Below are 24,076 nucleotides of genomic sequence, written 5' to 3'. Positions count from 1 at the left end.
TCCCCAGGCTGTCAGGAAGCTCAACACCCTACCCCCCTCCTTTTGGCACCGTGGGTCGGAAAGAAACGTATTTTAGATTACTCTGTATGTCTGGCACATATTGCAGAAATTGACAATGAAGTTGACTTGACTTGAATTGACTTGATGTAGGCCTGCATCAGAATGATGTGAAAATCATCGTTAGCCATCAAGTTACTACATTTCCTGTTTTTCTTGCTTCCTTAGTGTCTGAAAAGGCTTCTGGCTATTGTAAATACTTTGAATTAGACTATTGGCGTGAATATATATTTATGAAAAATGCTTCTACAGTGTGATAGATATGATCTGACTAAAGTAGAAAATACTTTTCCATCGGTCACTCTAACTGTGTTACCAAAGCTGAATTTGTGTGCTCAATAATGACTTTCAGAACAGTACTTCAAAGTCATGGAATGTAGTTGTAAACTAATGCCTAAACATCCCTTTGGTTCTTTTTCTTTTGACGTTTCCCAGTTAGTGTTTTATTTTGAAAGTAATAACAGGATTTTATGTATTTGCTACTGTGCCTAGCTTGACTGCTGTAGCTGGGTGGTCGAGGTTGGTCAGTGTTGTCAGAAAGGCAGCATGAGACCCTTCTTTGCTCAGACCATGCAAGCATTGGAATATTTCAAGGCGAAGACAGTTTGACAGCTCACTCAAAGAAAAGGTAAGCATCAAGTCTCTCCTTTTCACTCAAAAGCCAGGCTGCCAGATAAAGAAACAGTCCAGGCGTCACTTATTGCAGTGGTTTTGTGAGGCTTCACTTGAATGTGGTCGTGTAAAATGTGTCCAAAAAAGTCAGGATGTGATGTTTTACCCTCTTGAAAAAGAACTATGGCTTTGCGATAGTCATTTATAATAACGATTCTCAATAAATGAATACTAATATTAAACAACTTAACTTTTATATAACAAGCAAAGTTAAGTGACTTTAGGAACATTGTGGGGATAGAAGTATAGAAAAAAGTGCAATACAACAAACAAAGATTACATTAAGATATCTATACATTCTGAATTTAAAATAAGATATGGAATGTTAGTTCCCATAAGGAACTTGTAGGAATATTATAGGAATGTGTTTATTATCAAAGACTAAATTAAGGTCACAATAAGATTTTAACTTGTATTGTCATTATACTGTTGTGCAAGACAACAACAAAATGAAATTGCCATGGCACTCCTTGATATAAAAAACAATATAAAATATTAAAAACAATATAAATGGAAGTCAAAATAGAGCAGTACTCAATGTGCAAATAAACAATAGCAACATAAAAGTGTAAGAAATGAATATAAACACGTATGGGCAAAAGTGTAAGAAAAGACCCACTGACTGCCACAGACACTAGACGTTATAGTAATATTAAAGAAATGTAACTGTTTGTTTTCTGTACAGGGTCATAAAGTATATCATTGAGGATGAATGCAGGTTGAAGGAAGGTCACACCCTGAGTTGGCTTGTTGCCTGCTTCTACAGTTGCAATTCTAAGTACCATATGAATAGAAATAGAATAGAGTTGAATACAGTGTTGCTGTGATTATCTCCACTAATATGAAACACAACATGTGGCCTATGAGCAGGGTTCAAAATTAACTTTTTCGTCCGTCAGCCAAATGGCTATTGAATGTTCAGATTTTACCAGCCACTCAATAGATTACCATTGTTTTTTGGCAAATCTACCAGCCACTGGTAAATTGTGCTAATTGTGTACCCTGCATATACGTCCTTGATCAACATACAGTGAGTCAACACAGTTAAAAGGGAATTATGCGACAGTAAAGATGGGCAATATTGCAGTGATTTGGTTATTTACTGGAAGCTGGTAGAGTCTCCTGTCATTAGCAGAGTTCTGAGACTTAATCAAGCTATAATTCAATTCAATTTTATGTATAGTATCAAATCATAACAAGAGTTATCTCGAGACACTTTACAGATAGAGTAGGTCTAGACCACATTCTATAATTTACAAAGCCCCAACAATGCCAGTAATTCCCCCAAGAGCAAGCATTAGCAGTGGCTAATGCGACAGTGGCGAGGAAAAACTCCCTTTCGGGAAGAAACCTCGGCAGACCCAGGCTCTTGGTAGGCGGTGTCTGACGGTGCCGGTTCGGGATGTGATGAACAGTGGCAATAATAGTCACAAAGATAATGGAACAGTGACTACAAATGGTAGTCGTAGTAGTTCATGTCATAGCAGGGCACTGAAGGGCGTTACAGGATGTAGTGTGGCACAGCAGAGCATGGGTGGACGCAGTAGGATGCAGCAGGACGCAGCCGGACACTGCAGGGCATCGCAGAGCGTAGGGCCACAGCTCCAACCAACAAATTGATGCCACCCTAATCCAAGGGAATATTCTGGGCGATAAAGAAACATATGGACTTTGGGGAGTAAACTCCCCAGAGCTAGGTTAGTAACAATCATTTCTGGGACAAGGATGGAAATGGAAACAAATGGAAAGAGAGAGGAGAGAGCAGCTCAGTGTGTCACAGGAAGGAAGGAACTTTCCCGGCAGTCTAGAATTATAACCTCTTAACTAAGAGCGACAGGTTAAGGAGAGGAGCCTGGTCGGGCTAGAACTCTCCCCAACCGGATCGGGCTGTACTGGCCTGCCTCCCTCTACTCTACTCGCTCCCTAACTATAAGCTTTGTCAAAGAAGAGTGTTTTCAGTTTATTCTTAAATATGGTGATGGTGTCTGCCCTCCGGACCCAGACTGGGAGCTGGTTCCACAGGAGAGGAGCTTGATAGCTGAAGGCTCTGGCTCCCATTCTACTTTTAGAGACTCTAGGAACCACAAGTAGCTCTGAGTTCTGGGAGCGTAGTGCTCTAGTGGGACAATAAGGTACTATGAGCTCTTCAAGATATGAAGGTGCTTGACCGTTTAGAGCTTTGTAGGTCAGGAGAAGGATTTTAAATTCAATCCTGGATTTTACAGGAAGCCAATGCAGAGAAGCTAATACAGGAGAAATATGATCTCTTTTCTTAGTTCTTGTCAGAACACGCGCTGCAGCATTCTGGATCAGCTGGAGAGTCTTAAGGGACTTATTTGAGCATCCTGATAGTAAGGAATTACAGTAGTCCATCCTGGAAGTAACGAATGCATGGACTAGTTATATACACAGCAGCTTTTAAAAGTCATGTTAGAATCTCTGAGCTTTTGTGTAACCTGGGGTGCAGTGGTGTTGTAAATACAAATAAGTGATACCTAAAGTTTAATGACTGAGCGTTTCAGCTTTCATTGATACAATTAAAGATTATGCACAATGAAAATTAAGCTAAAACCTATCTTACAGACTTGTGCAGTTTGATAAACTAAAAAGAACAGTGTAAATTAAACAACAGAGATGGATTCCAGTGACTGAGTATCTTTTCCATTTAACATTTAGCCCACTTCCAGATCAGCAACATAGAGTATAACAATGTAGGTTACATGGCGATATAGATACACAAGGCTACCTTGTTGCTGCTCCCAGCAGACTGGATACGCTGACAAGTGCTTCGTTTTTTTCTCTCAGAATTTGCATTTCTCCTGGCTGATTTTCATTTAATTTGACATGCATTAGCAATCACAAGTAAACCCGACAGACTTGCAAGGGTTGCTCTCTTCGTAGAAGTCATTTGATGTCGCTTGCTGTGCCTGACCCACATAGAAAAGGAGACCTGTGTACTTTATAAATGTATATGTAGTCTTGTTCAGTTCAGTTTTATTCATAGTATCAAATCATAACAAGTAATCTCAAGACACTTTACAGATAGAGTATGTCTAAACCCTACTCTCTAATTTACAAAGACCGAACAATTTCCCACAAGAAAGCATTTGGTGCAACATTGGCGAGGAAAAACCTCTGACAGACCGGCATCTGTTGCTGCCGGTTTGGACACAGTAATGGGGTGTTGCGGGGCATAATAGGGCATAGCAGGGCGTAGCGGGGCATAGTAGGGCATAGCAGGACATTGCGGGGCATAGTAGGGCATAGCGGGGCGTTGCGGGGCATAGTAGGGCATAGTGGGGCGTTGCGGGGCATAGTAGGGCGTAGCGGGGCGTTGCGGGGCATAGTAGGGCATAGCGGGGCGTTGCGGGGCATAGTAGGGCGTAGTGGGGCGTTGCGGAGCGTAGTAGGGCACAGCAGGGCATCGAGCAAGACCACGGCAGCTGCCACCATGATTTAGGTGCAACCCCAACCCGGGCTGGAAAACTGCGAGGCGAGAAAACATAAGGACTCCGGGGAAGAAGCTCCCCAGACATACGTTTTCCTTACTTGTCACTCTCTGTAAGTGTGACACTCACTCATATTATTTTAATACCATCCTCAGCCTCGTACTTGCCTCTGCAAAATAAGCAAGGCAGCTTTTATCTCACCAGCAGAGGCTATTTCCATGGTTGCTTTGTGTGTTTCTATCTATAATTGGCTCCATTTCAGTGGAGTGTCTTCAGGAATACCCTCTACCCCCTCTGCCTAGTGATGCCAAGTTGTAATCCTCAAACCCAAAACATCGATCTCAGACCTCAGATCCAAGTTGACTTTTGGATGCCTCCGAATGATTCCTCAACTCTACAGTCCAGTCTGACCGCGTGTCTGTCCGTGGGAAACTTTCTCCCCACATGGGCCCCAGTGTGTCTTTGACTGGAACAGCCTGCTCTTGCCAGGCAGCCATGAGTTTATTAATAAGTGTTTGGCAGTTACTTTGGTCCCAACCCCCAACTCAATCTCCAGTCGCCCCCCTTCATAACACAAACAAGCCAGAAAAGCCCCCCCTCCAAGTACCTGAAATAACATGTGCTTATTTTAGGCTCAGGGAAGATAACTGACACGTCAGGGTTGCATACTAATAGTGGCAGGGGTTGTAGTTAGAGTGGCAAAAATGTCCTGTCATTTTGCACAATAGGAAATAAAAAGGACTCATCACATGCTTGATTGCTCTATTGTGATTATTTTATGCTACAAAACTATAGAAAATACTTTATGCTCCTTTAAGGGATTCAGGAACCATCTTGTTGATTAAAAAATGTAATTGCATCCTAATTTTTACAAAGAGCAAATGTGTGAGGGGAAGTCAGGAAAGTGCGATAAAGACGGAGCAGGACAAGGCTTGCTTGTTCTCAGGGAAACTAAGGAAAGACCTCAGTGAGATGAAATGAGAAATGGGATGAAAAAAAATGCTTTGGTGATGAACGTGGTATCAGGCTGACCATATCAGAGAACTGTGTCAGGATGTGCTGGCTCCCACACTGATTGATAGGTGGGAGAGACTTGTATTGGTGCGGATCTTCTGCTGTCTGGTGGAAGAGCTCCCACAGCGATGTGGAGTTAAGGAGATGTGGTTGGGATCATATCATGGTTTGACCAACGTGTCTTGGGAGCAATGCCTCTATTCTCTGTTCTGCACTCTGTTTTGCTTTTATAGCCCCAGGGACAAAAAAAAAATACAAAAACACACCACATGGCATAGCTCCAAGCTGGAGAGGCTATTTTTGGATCCAGCTATGGGAAAATAACCAAATCCGTAATCACTCATACATCTACAGCTCAGTTTCTGTGAATCCCAGTGTTGCTGATGTGCTGGTTCTTGTAAGTGTTTTACAGGATCAGACAGTGTAAAGAGCCCACTTTCCACAGAACTAAAGGTCAGTAACACTGGACTTTAACACTGGGGACAGTAGATGTGCGCTCATTCATTATGGAAAATGGATAAAGAGCCCCAGAACCAAAACATAACACTATATCCTGTGCAGATCTACTCGTTTTCCAGACAAGTACGTCTCTTTAATGTTCAACTGGGAGAGACTGCATCCAAAACATTTGTTCTTTGAAGGCACAGTGCATCCTGTTGTATTCAAGTACCTTGTTTGACCTGTAATTGAACATCCTTGTGGTCATTGGTTGCATCACAAGATTTTGTGTGTTGACTGGTTTTTGACTCTTATTGTGCTACATACTTGGTTAGCACAACCAGTTTTTTTTTTTTTATGTGTGTATTGCATTTTTAAGTAGCTGCCCTTAAAGATGCATTATGACATGTGTTATTATGAACATTGAATCAGTTACGAATGTGTATACTGTGAAATGTTTTGACCTGAAGAACCTAGGGAGAATTAGTATCCAACTCTAAAGGTCAGTACTGTTTAACCTCTTTTAGCGAATTGTTTTGGTTTTGCTGCACGTTTAACTAATGTGTGAGTCTCATGGCTCTCAGCAATCTCATTTCCATGAAAATGTCATGTTCACACAGCTTTGCTCTGCTGAATGATTGTTAACTTTCTCACAGCAGACTTTTTTAATTTGTCAAATACCATGGTAACTAATAATATAAAGATGGCTGAATTCCATTTAGGGGTTCCAGTTCCAGGGTCCTGGTATTGTGCACGCTGGATGTCTGGCTTACTGGGATACCTAAATGTAACAAAGCCAATGTCAGTTTCATTCTTATTGTTTAGAAAAGATTTCACTCACTTAGGCCGGATATCCGTTGCCTTGGGCTTCCTTTGTGTTGGCATTTTAAACTCCGGTTGATTTATGAGGACTATGGTTAACCTTTTCTTAGATCTGTGCAGGGTAAATCCAGACAGCTAGCTAGACTATCTGTCCAATCTGAGTTTTCTGTTGCACGACTAAAACAACTTTTAAACGTCCACCAAAACAAGTTCCTTCCGAGCCTATTTTTCAGCGGCATCTTCAGAATAGAGCTGCAATGATTAGTCCATTAATATCATAAATATTAGGGGTGGGAATCTTCAATGGTCTCACGATTACGATTATCCTGTCAACGATTCAAATCGATTCGATATCACGATGCATTACGATGCGTCACCCCCTCAATATTATATATTGCTACACATGGTTTTCCATCGACAAATTAAAGCAGTCAGATATATATAAACTATATATAGATAAAAACTCCCCTTTGTATTGTATCTACTCTTAAAAAAAGACACTTCCTGAATGTAGCAGAGTCTAAACACAACAGACAAAAGGCAAAAAAAAAAAAAGCAGCAACCGGAAAATCAACAAGTACCATCAGTAGGCAATAATCGATTATGGTCTGTCACTGCATCGATGCAGAATCGTCCAGGTCCGCATTGCGATGCATCGATATGTTGATTGTCAGAAAATTTAAAATAATAGTTTTTTTTTAATTGCATTTTGTCTATGCATATTTTTACGCAAACATGGTAAAAATGAACTGGTTCCTGCTCTTTTAATGTGAAAGTGTTCTTGTTGTATTACTCTTCTATGATAGTAAACTGAATATCTTTGGGTTTGGGGCTGTTGTTCAGACAAAAAAAGAAGTTTGAACATGTCAATTGTTAAATGTTAATTGATCAATTGAGAAAATAATCGATAATGAAAATAATCTTTAATTGCAGCCCTGTTTCAGATAGTATAAGATTTTTAACTTAATACCGTAATAATGAGCGTCTTCTTGTCAATGTCTAACAGAGACTTTGTGTTTTCATATTCAAAGGTTATAGAGATGTTAGCTGTGTCCCCTGACTATGAAAGTCCATTCCATGTCCCTTTGTGTATGTTTAACAATGGCTTATTTTTAACCTGTTGGGCTGTTAAGAAATGCAGAGGGGAGAGAAGGGAGGAAGTAGTTGCAGGATGACAGAGGAAGATAATAGCATCCTCCTCAACCATCATCCTTCCTCCACCTTCCCTATACATACATACAGACATACAGACATACATACATATATACATACAGACATACACACTCTTGAGGTTTGTGGTTCTCTGGATCTCCCACTAGAATACCAATAAATAGGAATAATGTGTGACATGCACCAAGAGACACACGCACATTTCTCTGGTCCCTGGATAGCTACAAGAAAAACGGCTTGTTAGAGGGAATGTGAGAAAGCTCTAGAGTTATGAATTCACTAAACTAAATACTGATAGGTCTTATTGAACATATGAGAAGATGCAGCTGTATAAGCCAACATCACTTTATTTAGTTAGCTTTCTCATCTGAAATGTAACATGTACACTGAGAGATGTATGGAAGTGAAGTGAACTGAAATAGCTCTTATACATAGTGCCACCTTTTAAAGCGAATAAGGTAAATTCATAGTATACAGTAGAAACAACAAAATACATTTACTCAACTACTGTACTCAGTGTTTTGAAGTGTTTGTAGGCCTACTTAACTATTATTTTTCAGATTAAGATTTGACATAAAAAAAAACATATGATACCTTTATGAAATACCATATTAATAATAATTAATACTTCACACACATGCTCAGTACCTATACATGCACTAATGGAGAGATGTCAGAGTGAGCGGGCTGCAGCTGTCAATGGACAGGCGCCCTGAGCAGTTGGGGGTTCGGTGCCTTGCTCAGGTCTGGCGGTCTGGCGATAGGCTGAGGTAAACTGGCCCCTCTCCAGCTACCAGTCCACCACCATACTTTGAGCTGTATGGGGACTTGAACCAACGACCCTCCGGTTCCCAACCCAACTCCCTACAGACTGCTACTACTTTTTTACTTAATTAATCGATTAGTTGTTTGGTCTATAAAATGTTAGACAATGGTGAAAAATGTCAATCAATGTTTTCCAAAGCCCAAGATGATGTCGAAAAAATTTCTTGTTTTGTCCGCAACTCAAATATATTCAGTTTACTGTCAAAGAGGAGTGAAGAAACTAGAAAATATTCAAATTTAAGAAGCTGGAATTGGAGAATTTTAATCTTTTTTTCCAAAACAAAACTACATACTCAAACTGATTAATTGATTATCAAAATAGCATTAATTTAATAATTGCCAACTATTGATTAATTGATTAATCTTTGCAGCTCTAAACTGTATATCAAGTAGATAAACTAGCTCCAAACTAGCTTATGTCTGGTGGATCTTTGTTCAGCAGAACCAGAACTTGTACTTTTGATACTGTAAATACATGTTGCTGATAATAATTCAATACAAGTAATGCAGGACTTTTAGTTGTAATGTTTTAACATTGTTGTATTGGTACTTTCACTAAAGTAAAGGATATGGACACTTAATCCACCCCTGCTGGTATACACCGTAGTTTGAAGAGCTTAGTAGGTAGTCAAAATACAGTAAATGTATTTTTTTAATCAGGTTGCAAACTACGGGGGTGCTAGGGGGAGCTCGGCTCCCCTTAGTAAGACATTGGCTCCCCTGAAAATGTGATTTGTGATATTTTGGGGGGTCTCTAAAAAATATTGACAATGTGTCATTTTGACGTGCAATTTCAGTTTTGTGTAATGTGATCATCGAGGACTATTATGTGTAAAATTGCAATATCATTCATTCATGCATGACGGCGATTTAAACCTAATTCACTTAAAGATAACTATACATGCTAGTCTTGTCATGAGCATCAAGGTGTGGCGGCGCTGCGGTGCAAATTCGTAGAAAAAATATAAACGGAGGCCATTAATCGGCGCGCAAAGTCCTTGAAATCCATTCTGCAGTTAGCATCATATAGCCATGGCAAAAAGAAAACAAGGCAGTTTAGTTCATTTTGGTTTTAACTAAGAAATTGTCTAGCGGTGACGTTAATAGCACGACCGATTCACTTGCTGCAAGCCCTGTTAGCACACCTCCCGCCGGGGTGACAACGCAAGAAGAAGCTGAAGAAATAATGTCCTCTCTGGCCGAAGATGGTGGTGGTTACAGCTCGTCAGAGGCTGGTCATGATCCTAACCCCTCTTGCTCTTCTCTCCCGTTAAATTGGAACAACCAGGAGAGACTGGAAGAGCCGATATATAGAGATGCACCGATTGACCGGCCGGTGACCGGAATTGGCCGATTTTCACGTCATCGGCCATGACCGGCGACCTACCGGTCAGACTGACATATGCCGATTTTATGCCGGTCAAATGCACTCGGGCGCCGCATGATTTACATCGCGCAAGAGCAACATCACACGTGCACATGCAGGGTTTTCGCTGTATGCATGTAGCAGCGGCGTACTGCCGCTCCATCAGCTGTTTATGAAATGTCATACACTCGTAATTATACACGGCTCGAACAGTCAGCCGCTCTCTCTCTCCCCTTTGAGGCTGAAAAACTGGAACATGAAAACCGCACTCACGCGGGTCCCGTGAAATATGACAGCTACAGTTTATCGGAAAATAGCGTTGGGCACCCTGACTTTGATGATTTTATCAGACCCCAGATGAGACAAGAGGCTAACGTTAGCAAACGCTGTGTGGTCTCTCTGACGCCCCGCTGGCCACTGTAGGAGACGCTGTAAACAAAAAAACAAAAACGATGAGACGCTGTATTCCTCCGACACGCTGTATTAACGTTAGGCTACTGTTTAAAATGCTTTCCAGGTTAGTGGGGGTGCATACCGCTTAAAACCAACATTAAAAACATAGTAATCTTTAAAGAGTTTAGTTTTGTTGTTAAACTGTGTGTAAAATGAGCGGTGACGTTAAATCATCCGTTTCAGGTAACGGCACTCTAGGGTACTGTCTATTTGCTGGATTGTTCCGAGGTAACCGTCGGTAACTAACGTTAGCAGATAAGCCTGTTGACAGCAACGGCATTGTTCCCATGTTTTCAGGTAACGTTACTGTTGACGTTCAAACAGGCCTGTGTGTGTGTTTTGAGAAATATCTTTATAATTTTATTGCCATTACCTGTTTTCCCTGTTTTCATACATACAGAAGTTTAGTTTGCTAAATATATCACATTTGTTTAGTTGGATATTGGATGTGAAAAGAAGGAAATGAAGGAAATTAGATGTGTGTTAATTTCCCACACCAGGAGTCATTTATATAGTTGTATTTTATAGCGATCAATTATCTATTTAAAAAATGTTCTATGTTCTATGCAAAATGTAACATTTTCTATTAAAGAAAAGACAGAAAATAAATATTTGTGTGTGCTGTAAAGTGGTTAGAAAAAATGAAATCGGAATCGGCTAAAATCGGTATCGGCTGGCCTAACTCAAAGAAAATCGGAAATCGGAATCGGCCTAGAAAGTTGTAATCGGTGCATCTCTACCGATATACGTGGCTTTTTGTTAAGGATGGAAGATTGGGGTGCATCGCTTAGGCCTAATTGAACGGAGGAATTATGGTATTCTTCGGTAGCCTGAGTACCTTTAACCGTTATTCGTGTGTAATCTCAAAGACAGCCGGATGCTTTGTTTCATAGACTATTTGTGGGTGGCTGTTTGCTGTTTGACCTATCAATTCCTGTCGATAAAGTATAATAGGGTAAATCCTACACTTGTAACGGTTATGAATCTTTCTAAGTCATTGTAAGTCGCAAGCGCACGATGAAACATGATGAACTCTTTAGAAGATGTAATTATCTTTACTTGAGTTTTTGCGCGCGAAAGTCGCTGGACGACACCATTTTCTAAACACAGCCATGCTGAGAAATACAGAAAGAGTTTTGTGGAGCTGATAGTCTTAAAGGAGAATTCCGGCCAATTTTTACGTTAATCTTGATCGCTATAGCTACGCGAGTACTTTTGATAGAAAAAACCCCCGACCCGAATCAGTGCAGGTAACACGGAGAAGCTGCAGCTACGTACTACAAGCGTCCCCTGAGCTAAAACGGCAGTGGTCGGGGCAAGTTTTAGAGTGCCTTTGTGCCTCTTAACAGACACAAAATGCAATTAATATGTCTCTGCCACATGAACAGGGACCTTACGTGTCAACAAGATGCGTTTTCAACTCAGACATTGTTTAAATTCACCTACCCTGGTCCCTGTCTCGATCCTGCCAGTAGCTAGCTTGCCCTGCTAGCTCCGTAGCTGCAGCTTCTCCGTGTTACCTGCACTGATTCGGGTCGGGGGTTTTTCTATCGAAAGTACTCGTGTAGCTATAGCGATCAAGATTAACGTAAAAATTGGCCGGAATTCTCCTTTAATTAGCTTTGTAGCAACTCATTTGACAATGGCCTGAATGTAAAGGACGTTCATTATTATAAAAAAAACTATTTTAATTTTAATTATAACAATTCTGGTTCTAGCTTCCCAAATGTGAATATTTGCGGGGTTAATTTGAAGACCTCCCCTTGGAATTAATATCAGCAAATTAATTGATAGTGAAAATACAGTAATACTTAGTTGCAGCCCTAGTTTGTGCTATTGGGTCTGCAGAGGGTTGAAATGTAAGGTGAAGCCCATTGTTTCTCATTCTTGGTCAGATCTAAAGTGATGGCTGTGTATTGTTGGTCCCTTTGGTTCTCCCTGGTGTTGTGTTTCTGGTATTTTATTCTATCTCTGCCAAACACTCCTGCAGCACAACACTCAACTGTTCCTTTGAGTCAGACTTGTTTTAGATATCTTAAAAAAAAGTACATAATTAATTATGAAATGTTATTTTCTCCTTTGTTGTTGCCAGCACAGTCTCTTGTTATTTTAGACCAAAACATGTTTTCTCCAGGCTTTTGTCCTGTTCTTAAGCATATGTTATATCTGTGTGTCTGGATCTTCTCAAATTAAGTTCAGTACTTCCCAAAGGCAACTGCATCCAATTACAGCATTTTTAAGGCAAGTGTACATTTTCCTGCAGCTAATATCAAAGTGTTTCCACCCAGCAAAAAATAAATAAAAAAATGCAAGCATGGAAATGGTGAGAATTTTACGGATGAAACACATGCCTTATCTTTTAAATCACTGATACTCATACTGTACCTTAGGCAATTATGACTTATGGGTCGGGTCAAAATCCTGTTTTACGTCACAGCAGCATCTGCAGTCCATTTCACTGGGTGCAATGGCCATTAAAGCTAAATCTGGTGTAACAAAACAGCAATGTTTGGATTTCCCATCATTCCCTGTGAAGACCCGTGACCCCATGATATCCAGGGTTCGAATTACATGGGAGCCAGTGGGAGCTGAGCTCCCATAGAGAGAGGATGAACTCCCATGAAAGCAGTAAAATCATACACCTGTGGGGGTCTCTAAAAATCATCAGCACCATTATTTAAATCACAAATAAAGCACTTTTCCCAAACACACGGAGCTCCGAAGCAGACCTGTGCGTCGCTTAGTGTCCACTCTCGCTGTAAAAAAATAGAGATGAGCAGCGCGCCCTCCGTCTGTAGTCTGTGCAGCTTCAGGTTTAATGGACGCGGTCTGCTGTCGACATGCTGTGGCAGATGTGTCACGTTTGTGCTCCGTGTATTTCTGTCGTAGTTTCGGTTTCCCACCTCCGATGTAGAGGAGTGTACAGCCACTTCCCTAAACTTTGTCTCATTCAGAGACCAGACCTCAAACGGGGCTCTGTGTCTGTCAGGAGGTCTGAGACCTACCATATCAGCAGAGCAATCACGTAATGCACAGCAGGCTATGGTGCAGGTGGATTCTTTTCTGAAATATAGTGACTTTATTCTTGTAATAGTCTATTATCACTTTATTTTTCTCAAAATATCACGACTCCTCCAAATAACACAGCACAAATGGGATATATTTTGAATGTGCACAAAGTTTTGAACATGAGCAGTAATCTTGCTCAAACACATCTGAAATATTACAGTCCAGGGTTTATTAATCCATTAAAATGAATAATGTATCATTGAGGTGAATAATTGTCATGTGCACATTTAAAAGGAGGTTACTTCCTCAACAAAAGACGCAAAAAAAAGCTACGTGTGCTGACTCATAATTAGAACCGTCGACCTACAGGAGAATAAATAGCAATACAGAATGCCTGAGAGCCTTATTGTAATATATTCCATTATGTTTTTATATTTGGATTGTAATCTAGGTTTCCCTTTACATAAAGATATTTCCAGCATACATTGATTCAGAAAAAGGTAAATAGGTGCATAAATATTCACCAGAATGCAGGAAATGAAATGTTTAATGCTAAATTTGCTGCTCATAGACTTTTTAAATAAAGAGACCCCCACAAAGATGAAATCATAATTCGAACCCTGATGAGATCAGTATGACTCTCACCGTGAGGTATAAGGATGTGGAGTGCTGGCCATTCTCTAAAAGAATTGGGATCAAGAAGAACAGGATTCAAAGATTACAGACACTAAGAGTCCTTCTATAGAAATTAACTCTAAAACCCCTTAAAACACCTGGGCTTTTTACATTCTGGTGGATACTAACCAAACAGAGACATTAGATATTTTTAGCAGCTACAATGAAGTTTGATAAATGTTGTTTCTATGATCTAAAACAGGTTTGTCAGTAGCTTTATTTTGCGCAGAAAATGTAACAATCACATTGGAAGTAATCCACCGCAGAAGAAGCATAGATCCCAGTTTTTAACAGCTCTGCTGTTAAAACTACTTCTGCTTCAACTTTCAACTTTATTTTGTCCCCGGAGGGCAATTGGTTTTGCAGCAAGGTATACAATACATGAAAAACAACATAGTCGTACAATACAGAAGGAGATGGGGGGGGGTGTGTGTGACCTGAATTCCAGTGGTCTAGAAGACCAATAATAGTCACTGGTGACCGACTTTGACATTTCCAAGTGTACAAAGCACAGCATCATTAACACCTAAAAAAAAGCAGTAGAATGATGAAAAAGCTACAAATACAAAGTGACCAGGCATCTTTCATCATCATAAATTTTCCACATCAGCAGCATAGACGACATCATCATAATCATCATCACCACCACCATGAACCACATCATACACACTTTTGCCAATTGAGTTGGGAGTTACTATTTGTACCTCCTCCCCCGGCCTGAGTTCACTATGGCTGTGGGGATGAAGGAGTGATTGTACCTGTTACTCTTAATCACAGGGAAACTGAACCTAGAAAAAAAAAATCTGAAAATCAGAGTACTGTGGGCGTACATAAAATGACAGCTGTTCATTAGTAAATAAATTCAAGAATGGATAAAGTGGCAATATTTAAACATTAGTATAGTAAGTATGAAAGAGTGGAAGACTGTCCAAAACAACACTTGTTTTAATGAGATATCTCAAAGCCAGGAAAGCTTTTTCTAAATTATATTATCTTTGTTGTCTGTTGCCAGGAGTGGCAAGACTACGTCCTTGTTAGCCTCAGAATGAGTCATTGAGAAGTGATGTTCATATTTTATTAGATGAAACGTATGTTTATATGCACGTTATGGCCAAAAATACACTTATTGTATATTCATGTTCTACCTTCCAGCAGGAACACGTTGTACAAAAGGATAGGGGAAATTATTGGAGCCACTCTTTATTTTGAAAATCTGGCTTATCAACAAATCCTAAGAAACATTTGTTTTAGCAGGGGAATGCCATAATACCGCTGACATTGACTTGTCCTATGATCGTGAGGCATCATGTGAATTCTTGACTCAGGAGATGTGTGTTTAATTTCCTCAGTTGAGGTTTGTCTCCTTCGGAATGCTTCTAAATATAAAGTGAAGGACCCTGAGGCTCAAACACGGCCCTCTCCTTGTTCTAATCAAAACCAGTCAAGATGCACAGATGTACTGTGCAAAGGATATTAAGCCTCCCTCTTTCCATTAAATAGACAGATGTTTAATTTTGTCAGAATGTCCGCGTCTTTGCCTTAAACCCTTGTGAAATAGCAGTTTACCCCAATCACAGGAAGCTGTTTGAATGTTGTACACATCTTAGCATTTTTTAGTTCATTGAGTTTGCTTTCAAACCCAATATGACCGCTTTATCATTGTGATCGGTGGGTGAGTTCTGCATACAAAAGACACATTCATAAGAAACATCACTTACCACTGCTGCAGCTCTTTCAGCCCTCCTCATTCCTCAGCAGTTGGTTTCAGCACCTGGCAGTAGACTTGACAGCAGATTGAATTACACAGATGACTGGCATTATAGGGTCTGATGTGGATGTTTTAAGGCTGACACTTGTGTTAATATTTTTATAATTAAAGCTGCCAATAGCATATGACTTTCTTCTGTATTCTGATGTGTTATTATGCATTTAAGGTTCCTAGGCATGGTGTACTCGTGGCTCAGTGTTGTTTCTACAGCTGTTAGCAGACAAGCATTCCTGTTTGACAATGACTGCTTTCAGACCATCTAAACATCACACTGGAGAAAGAAATCAGGACTTAAAGGAATGCGCTGAGATATAATTGGGAGATTAATCAACTACCAGAGACACCAACAATTACTCATGATTTACTTGCAGATCATTGGCTGTGGTGGTGTTCATACTGAAGCAGACACTATTGACTTATAATTAGAAAGTCAGGAGGTTTGCAAGATATGCAACTCAATATGGCTGTTTGAAAAATAATACACAGAAAATACAACAGAAAAATACTAAGGCTAACTACTAACTTAGTACTAACTATTACCATACTTGTAAACATTCAAACAGGAGGAAATAGGGCATTTGTTAGGAACTTTCTTTTAAGATTATTCTTTGGGCACTTCGGCCTTTAATTGATACATGACAGTTGTAGACAGAGAGGACGAAGGTAAGGACTGAGACTTAGTACATTGGGGCGTATGCCGTACCAGGTGAGCTACAATGGCACACCTTCAGATCTATATTTGGTGCATTTCTGAGTGTTTACGGCAGCAGAATGGTGTATGTGGGATTGACTCAAAATAAACTACATGTTCAATGTGCTTTTGTAGTGAAGTAGAATGTCATCCATTGTGGCTCAGTTAGGGCTGGGCGATATGGAGAAAATCAAATATCACGAGATTTTTGACCAAATACCTCAATATCGATACCGCAACGATATTGTACTGCTGACTATTGGTGCTTTCACAAAATATTTAAACAATGAGATTTTTGATAAATAATCATCAATAATGTGGATATAATGACTAAATGGGAAAATGCAAATAGAACAGCTAGAACAGTCTGGTAAGTTCAGAAAATGACATCACTTTACTGTAATGCAGCCTTTAAAACCAGGAAAAGACAACACTTAAGCCATATTACGATATCTAAAATCTAAGACGATATCTAGTCTCATATCACGATGCCGATATAATATCGATATATTGCCCAGTTCTAGTAGTAGTCATAACACAGAGGAATAAGCTATATCAGGCTTTGCATACCCAGGCAATAATTGTTGCTGGTTTTGGTTTTCATAGGATTTGTTGATAGTGATATTGAAAAATATCAAATAGCCCTAGACTTAACCCTTTAAAGTAAATTACATCAGCTGAAATTTCACCTTTTAAATGTAGCTTTCTCTAGGCTACAGGAGAAAGACAGAAACAGCATTCGTAAAAATGTACTCCACCCATTTAGCATTCCTAAAACATTGTTGGACTCACAACAGAGGGTATAAAAGTTTTATCTAAATCGTTGCAGCAGAGTCTGACTTCACACAGCTCCCTCTGGAGCCACAAAAGGCTTTATACAACTATTGTCATATATAGGCAGTAGTACTCCCCAAGACAGACTTTGATGTGTAAAATTGGGTTCCCTTTTAATGGTCATTGGCATGTGTTGGTGATTTTGGTGTTTATGTCCTTATAAAACTTTCCAGAATTGAGCTAACCAACAGGACATAAAAATTAAATGAAAACCAGAGGGGCTGGGCAGCGTTAGGGACACACAGACTCAACATAAGGTAGAGTGAGATAAATGTTGACAGATGACAGTGTAGGAGAGAAAAAAACTGAGGTTGAGTTGAAAGGCTGTCAAAGAATAGCAAAGAGAGGAAAACAAGAGAGCAGTGGCGAACCGTGGCCCTGCACCTTCAATAGGAGCATGGGACCACACATATTAAACAAACAAATCAATAAAAAAAATAAATAAAGAATCACCAGAGCCCTATGTCACTGCCTAGTCATTGAGGTGATCTGGCGAGTCCACACAGCATTCCGGGATGGGAGAAAAACGTGCTCTTGTTTATTGGCATTTCTTTAAACCAATCACAATCGTCTTGGGTGGTGCTAAGTGCTGGACAGAGCTACGGTGCCGCTGCAAAATAGCCTTGGGAAGGAACTTGTTTTGGTGGAACGTGTACGTTCAAAAGTTGTTTTAGTCGTGCAACAAAAAACTCAGATTGGACAGATAGTCTAGCTAGCTGTCTGGATTTACCCTGCAGAGATCTGAGGAGCAGTTAACCATAGTCCTCCTAAATCCGGCCTAAATGAGGGACATTCGGCTGAATTTTCTGAGGCACCTGAGCAATCCCATAAGTGGAACGTCGAAGATATAGACCACTATTGCCCTGAATGGCTTCACAACACACAATGGCCATTCCGGACAACCAGGCACACAAAGCTGGCTATATGCTGTATTTAAAGGTGCTGTAGGTAGGATTGTGAAGATCCAGGACTTAGCCAAAAAATTTGAACATCGACAACTTCTCACTCCCTCCCCCCCTTTCTGCTAAAGCTCAAAACGGTCTTCTAAGCCCCTCCCCCCACAAGGGAGAATGAATGCATGAGCAGTGATTGACACGCAGTTAGACTATTTATGTAAACGTTGCAATGTTTATAGCTATATCACTCTCTGAGCAGATAGAAGCTGGTAGGATAGATAGATGGATAGATATATGTAAAACTCCTGTTTTCCTCATGTCTCCCTACAGGGAAAGACACAAAAAAGTAGTTTATCCAGACGATGAAAACAGACACGCAACATGGAGAAGAGTTTAGACACAAATCAAACACACTGTCATATACACAGACCCGTACAAATCATCAACATGCGCAAATATGTGCACAGATTTAGTCTGTAAAGTGGGCTTTGTATGATTGACATTCAAAGCTCAAATATTAACCTAATTCAAACTGTTTGCAAGACATGTTTTGATTTTGCTGGGATTTCTGTGTCTCTGCACCTTCCTCAGTTGCTATGGACCTTTTTCATGGCAGACATTTTGACTTATAGTAGGAAAAGCACAGCTGAAATTGATAACCTCAACGATGGCTCAATTCCATCAATTGTCCCAGTGAGCTATTTCAGTGAGTCAGCATGCACAATACCAGGGCCTCTCCTAAGTGGAATGCAGGTAGAGCTGGGCGATATGGAGAAAATCAAATAAACGATATTGTACTGTTGACTATTGGCGCTTTCACAAAATATTCACAGATTTTTGATAATCAGTAATGTGGATATAATAAGTGGGTAAAGGCAAATAATAGAACAGTTACCACAGTCTGGTAAGTTCAGAAAAGGACATAACTTTACTGTAATGCAGCCTTTAAAACCCAGAAAAGACAACACTCATGCCATATTACGATATCCAAAATCTAAGACGATATCTAGTCTATCACAATATTTTTGAACAAATACCTCGATGTCGATATAGCAATATATTGCCCAGCTCTAAATGCAGCCATTAATAATGGTTTTGAATACACCTGTGCTTTTCCTACTATGACATGTCAACATGTCTGCCGTGAAAAAGGTCTATTGTCAGTGTACTTGCTTAGTTTTTTTAATATTACTTAGTATTTCATTCAATCTGATGCTCTCGATCACTGATTAGAGGTGATGACCCTGAACAAAATAAGGGACAAAGGAAGTGACAAATGTAGCAACGTTTCCATTTGCATTGTTCCCAGAAAAAGACAAACCAAACTACTTGGCTGCAGTTCACAGATAGATTGTGCGCTATATATGCTCGTTGGTGAGAAAGGCACACAGCGAGCACTGCCAAGGTATTATGTGTGTGTCCTTGGATTTACAATGTCCTGACGGAGCACAATACATTGCTAGAGGCAACTGTGTACACAATAGATAGAAAGGCATTCATTGTTTAGTTCTCATTGAATGGAATTGTGATTATAAATAAATGTCTGTTTCTAGGTGTTTGTGAGTCTGTGTATGGTTGTCTTAGCCAACAAAAACTCAAACTGCAGGCCAAGGGAAAAGATGTCACAGTATTGTGTGAAATGCGCAATGAGTGGCCAGCACCAAGGATGGGAACACATTTACAAGACGGTTAGCTTAGCTTTGCACACAAAGACTGGAAATAGGAGGAAACGGCTGTTCTGTCCAAAGATAACAAAACCCACTTAACAGCACCTCGTAAGCTCACAAATTAAAGTGTTCCTGCTACGCTTTTTAGGGTTTTCCCTTTCCTTTATTGTGTCATACATCTTTTTTGTGCATGTAATAGGTTTACAAAGTGAAAAATCCCAAAGTCCACCCCAAAGGGTGTTACCATCTCCCACAGAAAACACTGTTCACAAACTGCTCAAAACAGCTCTGTTGTAGTCCAGCCTTTACTTGCGTCACTTTGTAACACACATAATGCTCGCCTAGCTGCTAGTGTGGCACACCCTCAAACCAGGAGACATTGAGTGCAGAATTAAAACGTTCCATATAAAAGACTAATTTGCAACATTTAAATAACTTACCACTCTGAAACGTCTTACTCCAGTCTAGGTTGCGAAGCTGGTTCGGGTTGTTCTGCCTGTGTTTTGGGATCAGATTCAAACATGTATGGCTGAGCCAAAGCGGGTGTGTTTTGGATCACACTAGCTTGCTTGTCAGGGCCCACCCTACTCTGCTTCTGACTGGCTAGTAGTCCTTCCCTAGTTACTGCACATGTGTGACCCCCATCAAAGATGGAACAGAAGTGAGATAGCTAAAACAAAGAGCTCAGAGTGAAAAGAGGAGCCGCAGCAATGTGCAGTACGACAAATGTTTTTTTGAAAATTATGAACCTGAAAATTAGCATTATGAGGTCTTTAACACATATCGTTTGTCTTATGTACAAAAGCCAATGTGTACATAGGGGTATATAGGTTTTGTGTAGACTAAACAAACAAAATACATGTTAATTAGAAAGCTTTAGAGGTGCATATTTTGTTATCTTCGGACCGAGGCAGGCTAGTTATGTTATGCTATAAAATTGGGGTGAAACTTCATGATTGACAGCTGTGATTGACTCACAATGGGTTGGGTGGCTGTATGGGCGGGACTTTGATACCGCGACTCCGATACCTGGCAGCGTGCGTATCCGGGATATTTTGGCTTCACTTTTGTACAGTGGGAAGTGGAGACGCGTACTTCATCTTTATATTCAGTCTATGCTTCAGACCCATTTTCGCTGTAATTTGTGCAACATTGTGTACCTTTCCAGCATTAAAACATGAGTCACTGCAGACAATTACCGAAAGGTTAGCTAAATACTAAATTCTTAAACACTAAGTTATCAACTGCAAATGTTTTATTAATTACCTTTGTGTCTTGGGGTGAGTCAAAAGAGCCCTCTTCTGTACAACCTTTGCACACAAACATTAAAATGCTGTTTCAGGGCTATGTCTTGGTTTTCCCTTCCAGGTGCTTGTCAACAATCATGACACTCACTCGCATCTCTTGCTCTATTTGAGCATGTAGATAGAAAGAAAGTCCAAATAAAGAATGATTATTACTGTTTAAAGCCCTGGTTCTCGAAATCCCCTGACAAAAGATTTCCCATTTTTCTCTCTCCTTTATTTCTCCATCTGTATTCCCTGTACTCAACTGTCAAAATGTTTTCGTTACTCTGGCCTCAAAAAAAAAAAAAAAACTTTCTGGCATGACTTTGAACTGCATCTACTTTTTACGTAGAAACTGGGCTTTAAGCTCTTGAACCATAATCTTTCCAATATTAAATTGAAATTTCTCTGTTTTTGAGATAAAACATTCTGACCATGTCAAACCACAAACCATTTTTGTACATGTGCTGTTGTGTGGGGCAAGGGATAGTGGACCCAAAATGCAGAGAAAAGACAGGCAGGCAGGCAGCAGGTTTGAGCTCGAGGATTTAACAACAAAAAAAATGGCAGCACAGAGACTGGAAAAAAACACAAGGAAAAACTCACAGGAACAGAAGAACGCAGGGAAAACTCCAAACAAAGGCACATGGCTGAGACACGCTGACGGGGTACAAACTGACCAGGCAAAAACCACAAAACACACACTAACTGACAGGGCAAGGACACAAAACGATCTGAAAACAGACAAAGGAAACACAGAGGCTAAATAAACTAGGTAACGAGCAAACACGGGACAGGTGACACCAGGGCTGGGGAACAGGTGGAGCACATTAGACAATCACACAGGCAGGAAAACACAGGAAGCAAAACTAGACATGACAAGACAGAAAACAGACTATCAAAATAAAACAGGAAACAGAAATATACACAATCCAGAATACACAAAACAGGATAAATCTACACAACAGGGAACAGAAATATACAGAATAAATATACAAAACAAGAAACAGACAGAATTATGAAAACAGGCAACAGAAATATAAACAACCCCAACAGAATTGTCCATAAGCACAACATGTGCACTTTTAGTTTAACTAAAAGTAACTAAACTAAACTCAATGTGCAATCATTTAATACATTTTGCTTGTAATTCAGTGGAGATGTTTACATGTATCTTGATTTAAATAGATTTTACAGTTCTCTCTTTTGCTTATATTTTTTATAATCACGGGGACAGAGGTTCACATAAATACTGCCGTGGAGTCAAATTCAGCTCTTCTCATTATTTTGAATCAATTCCAAAGAGAAGGCCTGGTTTACTACTGCCCATGTGAAGCTGATCGACTCCTATGCCTTCATTTCCAAGGCCAGCACATGCAGCACAGAGCAACAACACAAAGACCACTTTCTATTGCAATTACAAGGCGGTCCAAACACAATGTAGCCAGTTTCCTCCATCATACATAAACAAAGCCCAATATGTTTTCCCACCAAAGAGACACTGTGTGCATAATGTGTTAGTTTTCAGAAGCTCTGTCATCCATCTTATGAGTCCCTATGCTGAGTATGTATGTCATCCTATGGCTCATAAAAGAGAAAACACTAAGATGAACTTGCTGCACTTTCGCCCCCCAAAATAATAACACACGTGTTTCTCTGACCCTGAGTGGGCAGTGGAAAACATGGACTTCCTGTCTGATAGATGAGAAAATATACTGTAAATAAACGTGCATACAGTAAGCACACTTGTGAGACCATTTGCACTGACGGAAACTATTTGAATTTAAACAGGTGTTTGCAAGTTTCTTCATTTCGGGGACTCTCAAACAGATACATTAGGGTCATGGACTTGGCCCTTGATCTGCTTAGCATCAGCATGTTAGCATTGTTGTTGTGAGCATGTTAGCATGCTGACATTAGCATTAAGCTCAAAGCACAACTGTGCTGAAATACAGTCTCAGAGAGCTGCTAGCATGGCTGTAGACTATTAATACCATTAGTCTTGTATGTGTAATACTGTATATTGTTTATTGTAAGAAGCACAGTTTTGGAATAAATAACAGTTCATCACATGTAGTAATACATGTGTACTTGGTAAACTGGTAGGAAAATGTCTAATAATTGCATTGTCCTCGTTGTTCTTGTTTCCCTTTTAGAAACATGTGGAGGACTCTAACACTTTCACTGATAGTTGCACTGACATTGGCCACAGAGGTGAGTGTGATCATGCGTGTGTGTGTGTGTGTGTGTGTTCATGTTATGCAAATATCGGCTAATTACTGTTGACACACTAATTGCCCTGTTCATGAAAACCTTTTTTGTTTGCTCTGTTCTTAGATATACCTCATTCTTTTTTTAATTTACCCTTCACTTAATATTAATGGCACAATTTCCTCCTGTGCACTGTTCGTAGTAGTTTCTAATGTAGCCTAACAGAAAGTTTGATTTTAGTCTAACAAGAAAGATAATGTCATGATGAGGCATTCATCATTCTGACATCTCTAATATACAGTAGGTGAATTTTACCCAGGTGTCCCAATCTGAGGATGTCGGGCCCATGGTGGCTGAGGAGAAGGCGGTGGAGAAGCAGCAGGAGAACTTCAGCGACATCTCCAACGTGCTAGGAAAGTCTCAACACCAGATCCTGGCTGCTCAATTTGAGTGCTACCTGAAGATAATCCATGATCCACCACGTCAAGAAGAAGGTGATAAGGCTGTACCTGTTGTTCAGTTTTGACGTAAAACAAAAAAAAAAAATGTATCCACTGATTTACAGACATTTCTTACGCCATGTAAGTCTATGGGGGGGGGGAAGTCTTTTTGGGCCAGGGGACATCATGTGATTTAATTAGCTTCAAAACCCAGCGCACCTCCTGGGGGGCCAGTATAAAGCAGACACAGCCTGTCCCTTCAGCTTACTTCCATCAGTCAGGTTCAAAGTATAGTGCAGATGTGTATGTAAGTGTATATAGACTGCATTTATA

The 24,076-nt window shown here is 40.1% G+C and overlaps 1 protein-coding gene across 3 annotated transcripts in view; it reads left to right on the top strand.

Annotated features, from left to right (window-relative positions):
- Positions 1-555: 555 nt before the first annotated feature.
- Positions 556-24,076, top strand: part of calcrl2 (calcitonin receptor-like 2) — a 35,703-nt gene continuing 12,182 nt past the window's right edge. The window contains exons 1-3 of one of the 3 annotated variants that reach the window (XM_078254365.1): positions 556-685; positions 23,249-23,306; positions 23,623-23,797. In XM_078254365.1, coding sequence (XP_078110491.1) covers positions 23,253-23,306; positions 23,623-23,797 — 229 coding nt within the window. In that variant the 5' untranslated portion in view covers positions 556-685; positions 23,249-23,252. Of the gene's footprint in view, positions 686-23,248; positions 23,307-23,604; positions 23,798-24,076 lie in introns of those variants that run through there. The other 2 variants (XM_078254364.1, XM_078254366.1) reach the window with 2 other exon arrangements.

This window comes from Sander vitreus, chromosome 7, assembly GCF_031162955.1.
Source record: "Sander vitreus isolate 19-12246 chromosome 7, sanVit1, whole genome shotgun sequence".
Classification (NCBI taxonomy): Eukaryota; Metazoa; Chordata; class Actinopteri; order Perciformes; family Percidae; genus Sander; species Sander vitreus.
Note: the sequence above shows the minus strand (reverse complement) of the source record. Positions and strands in the feature narration are given on the sequence as shown.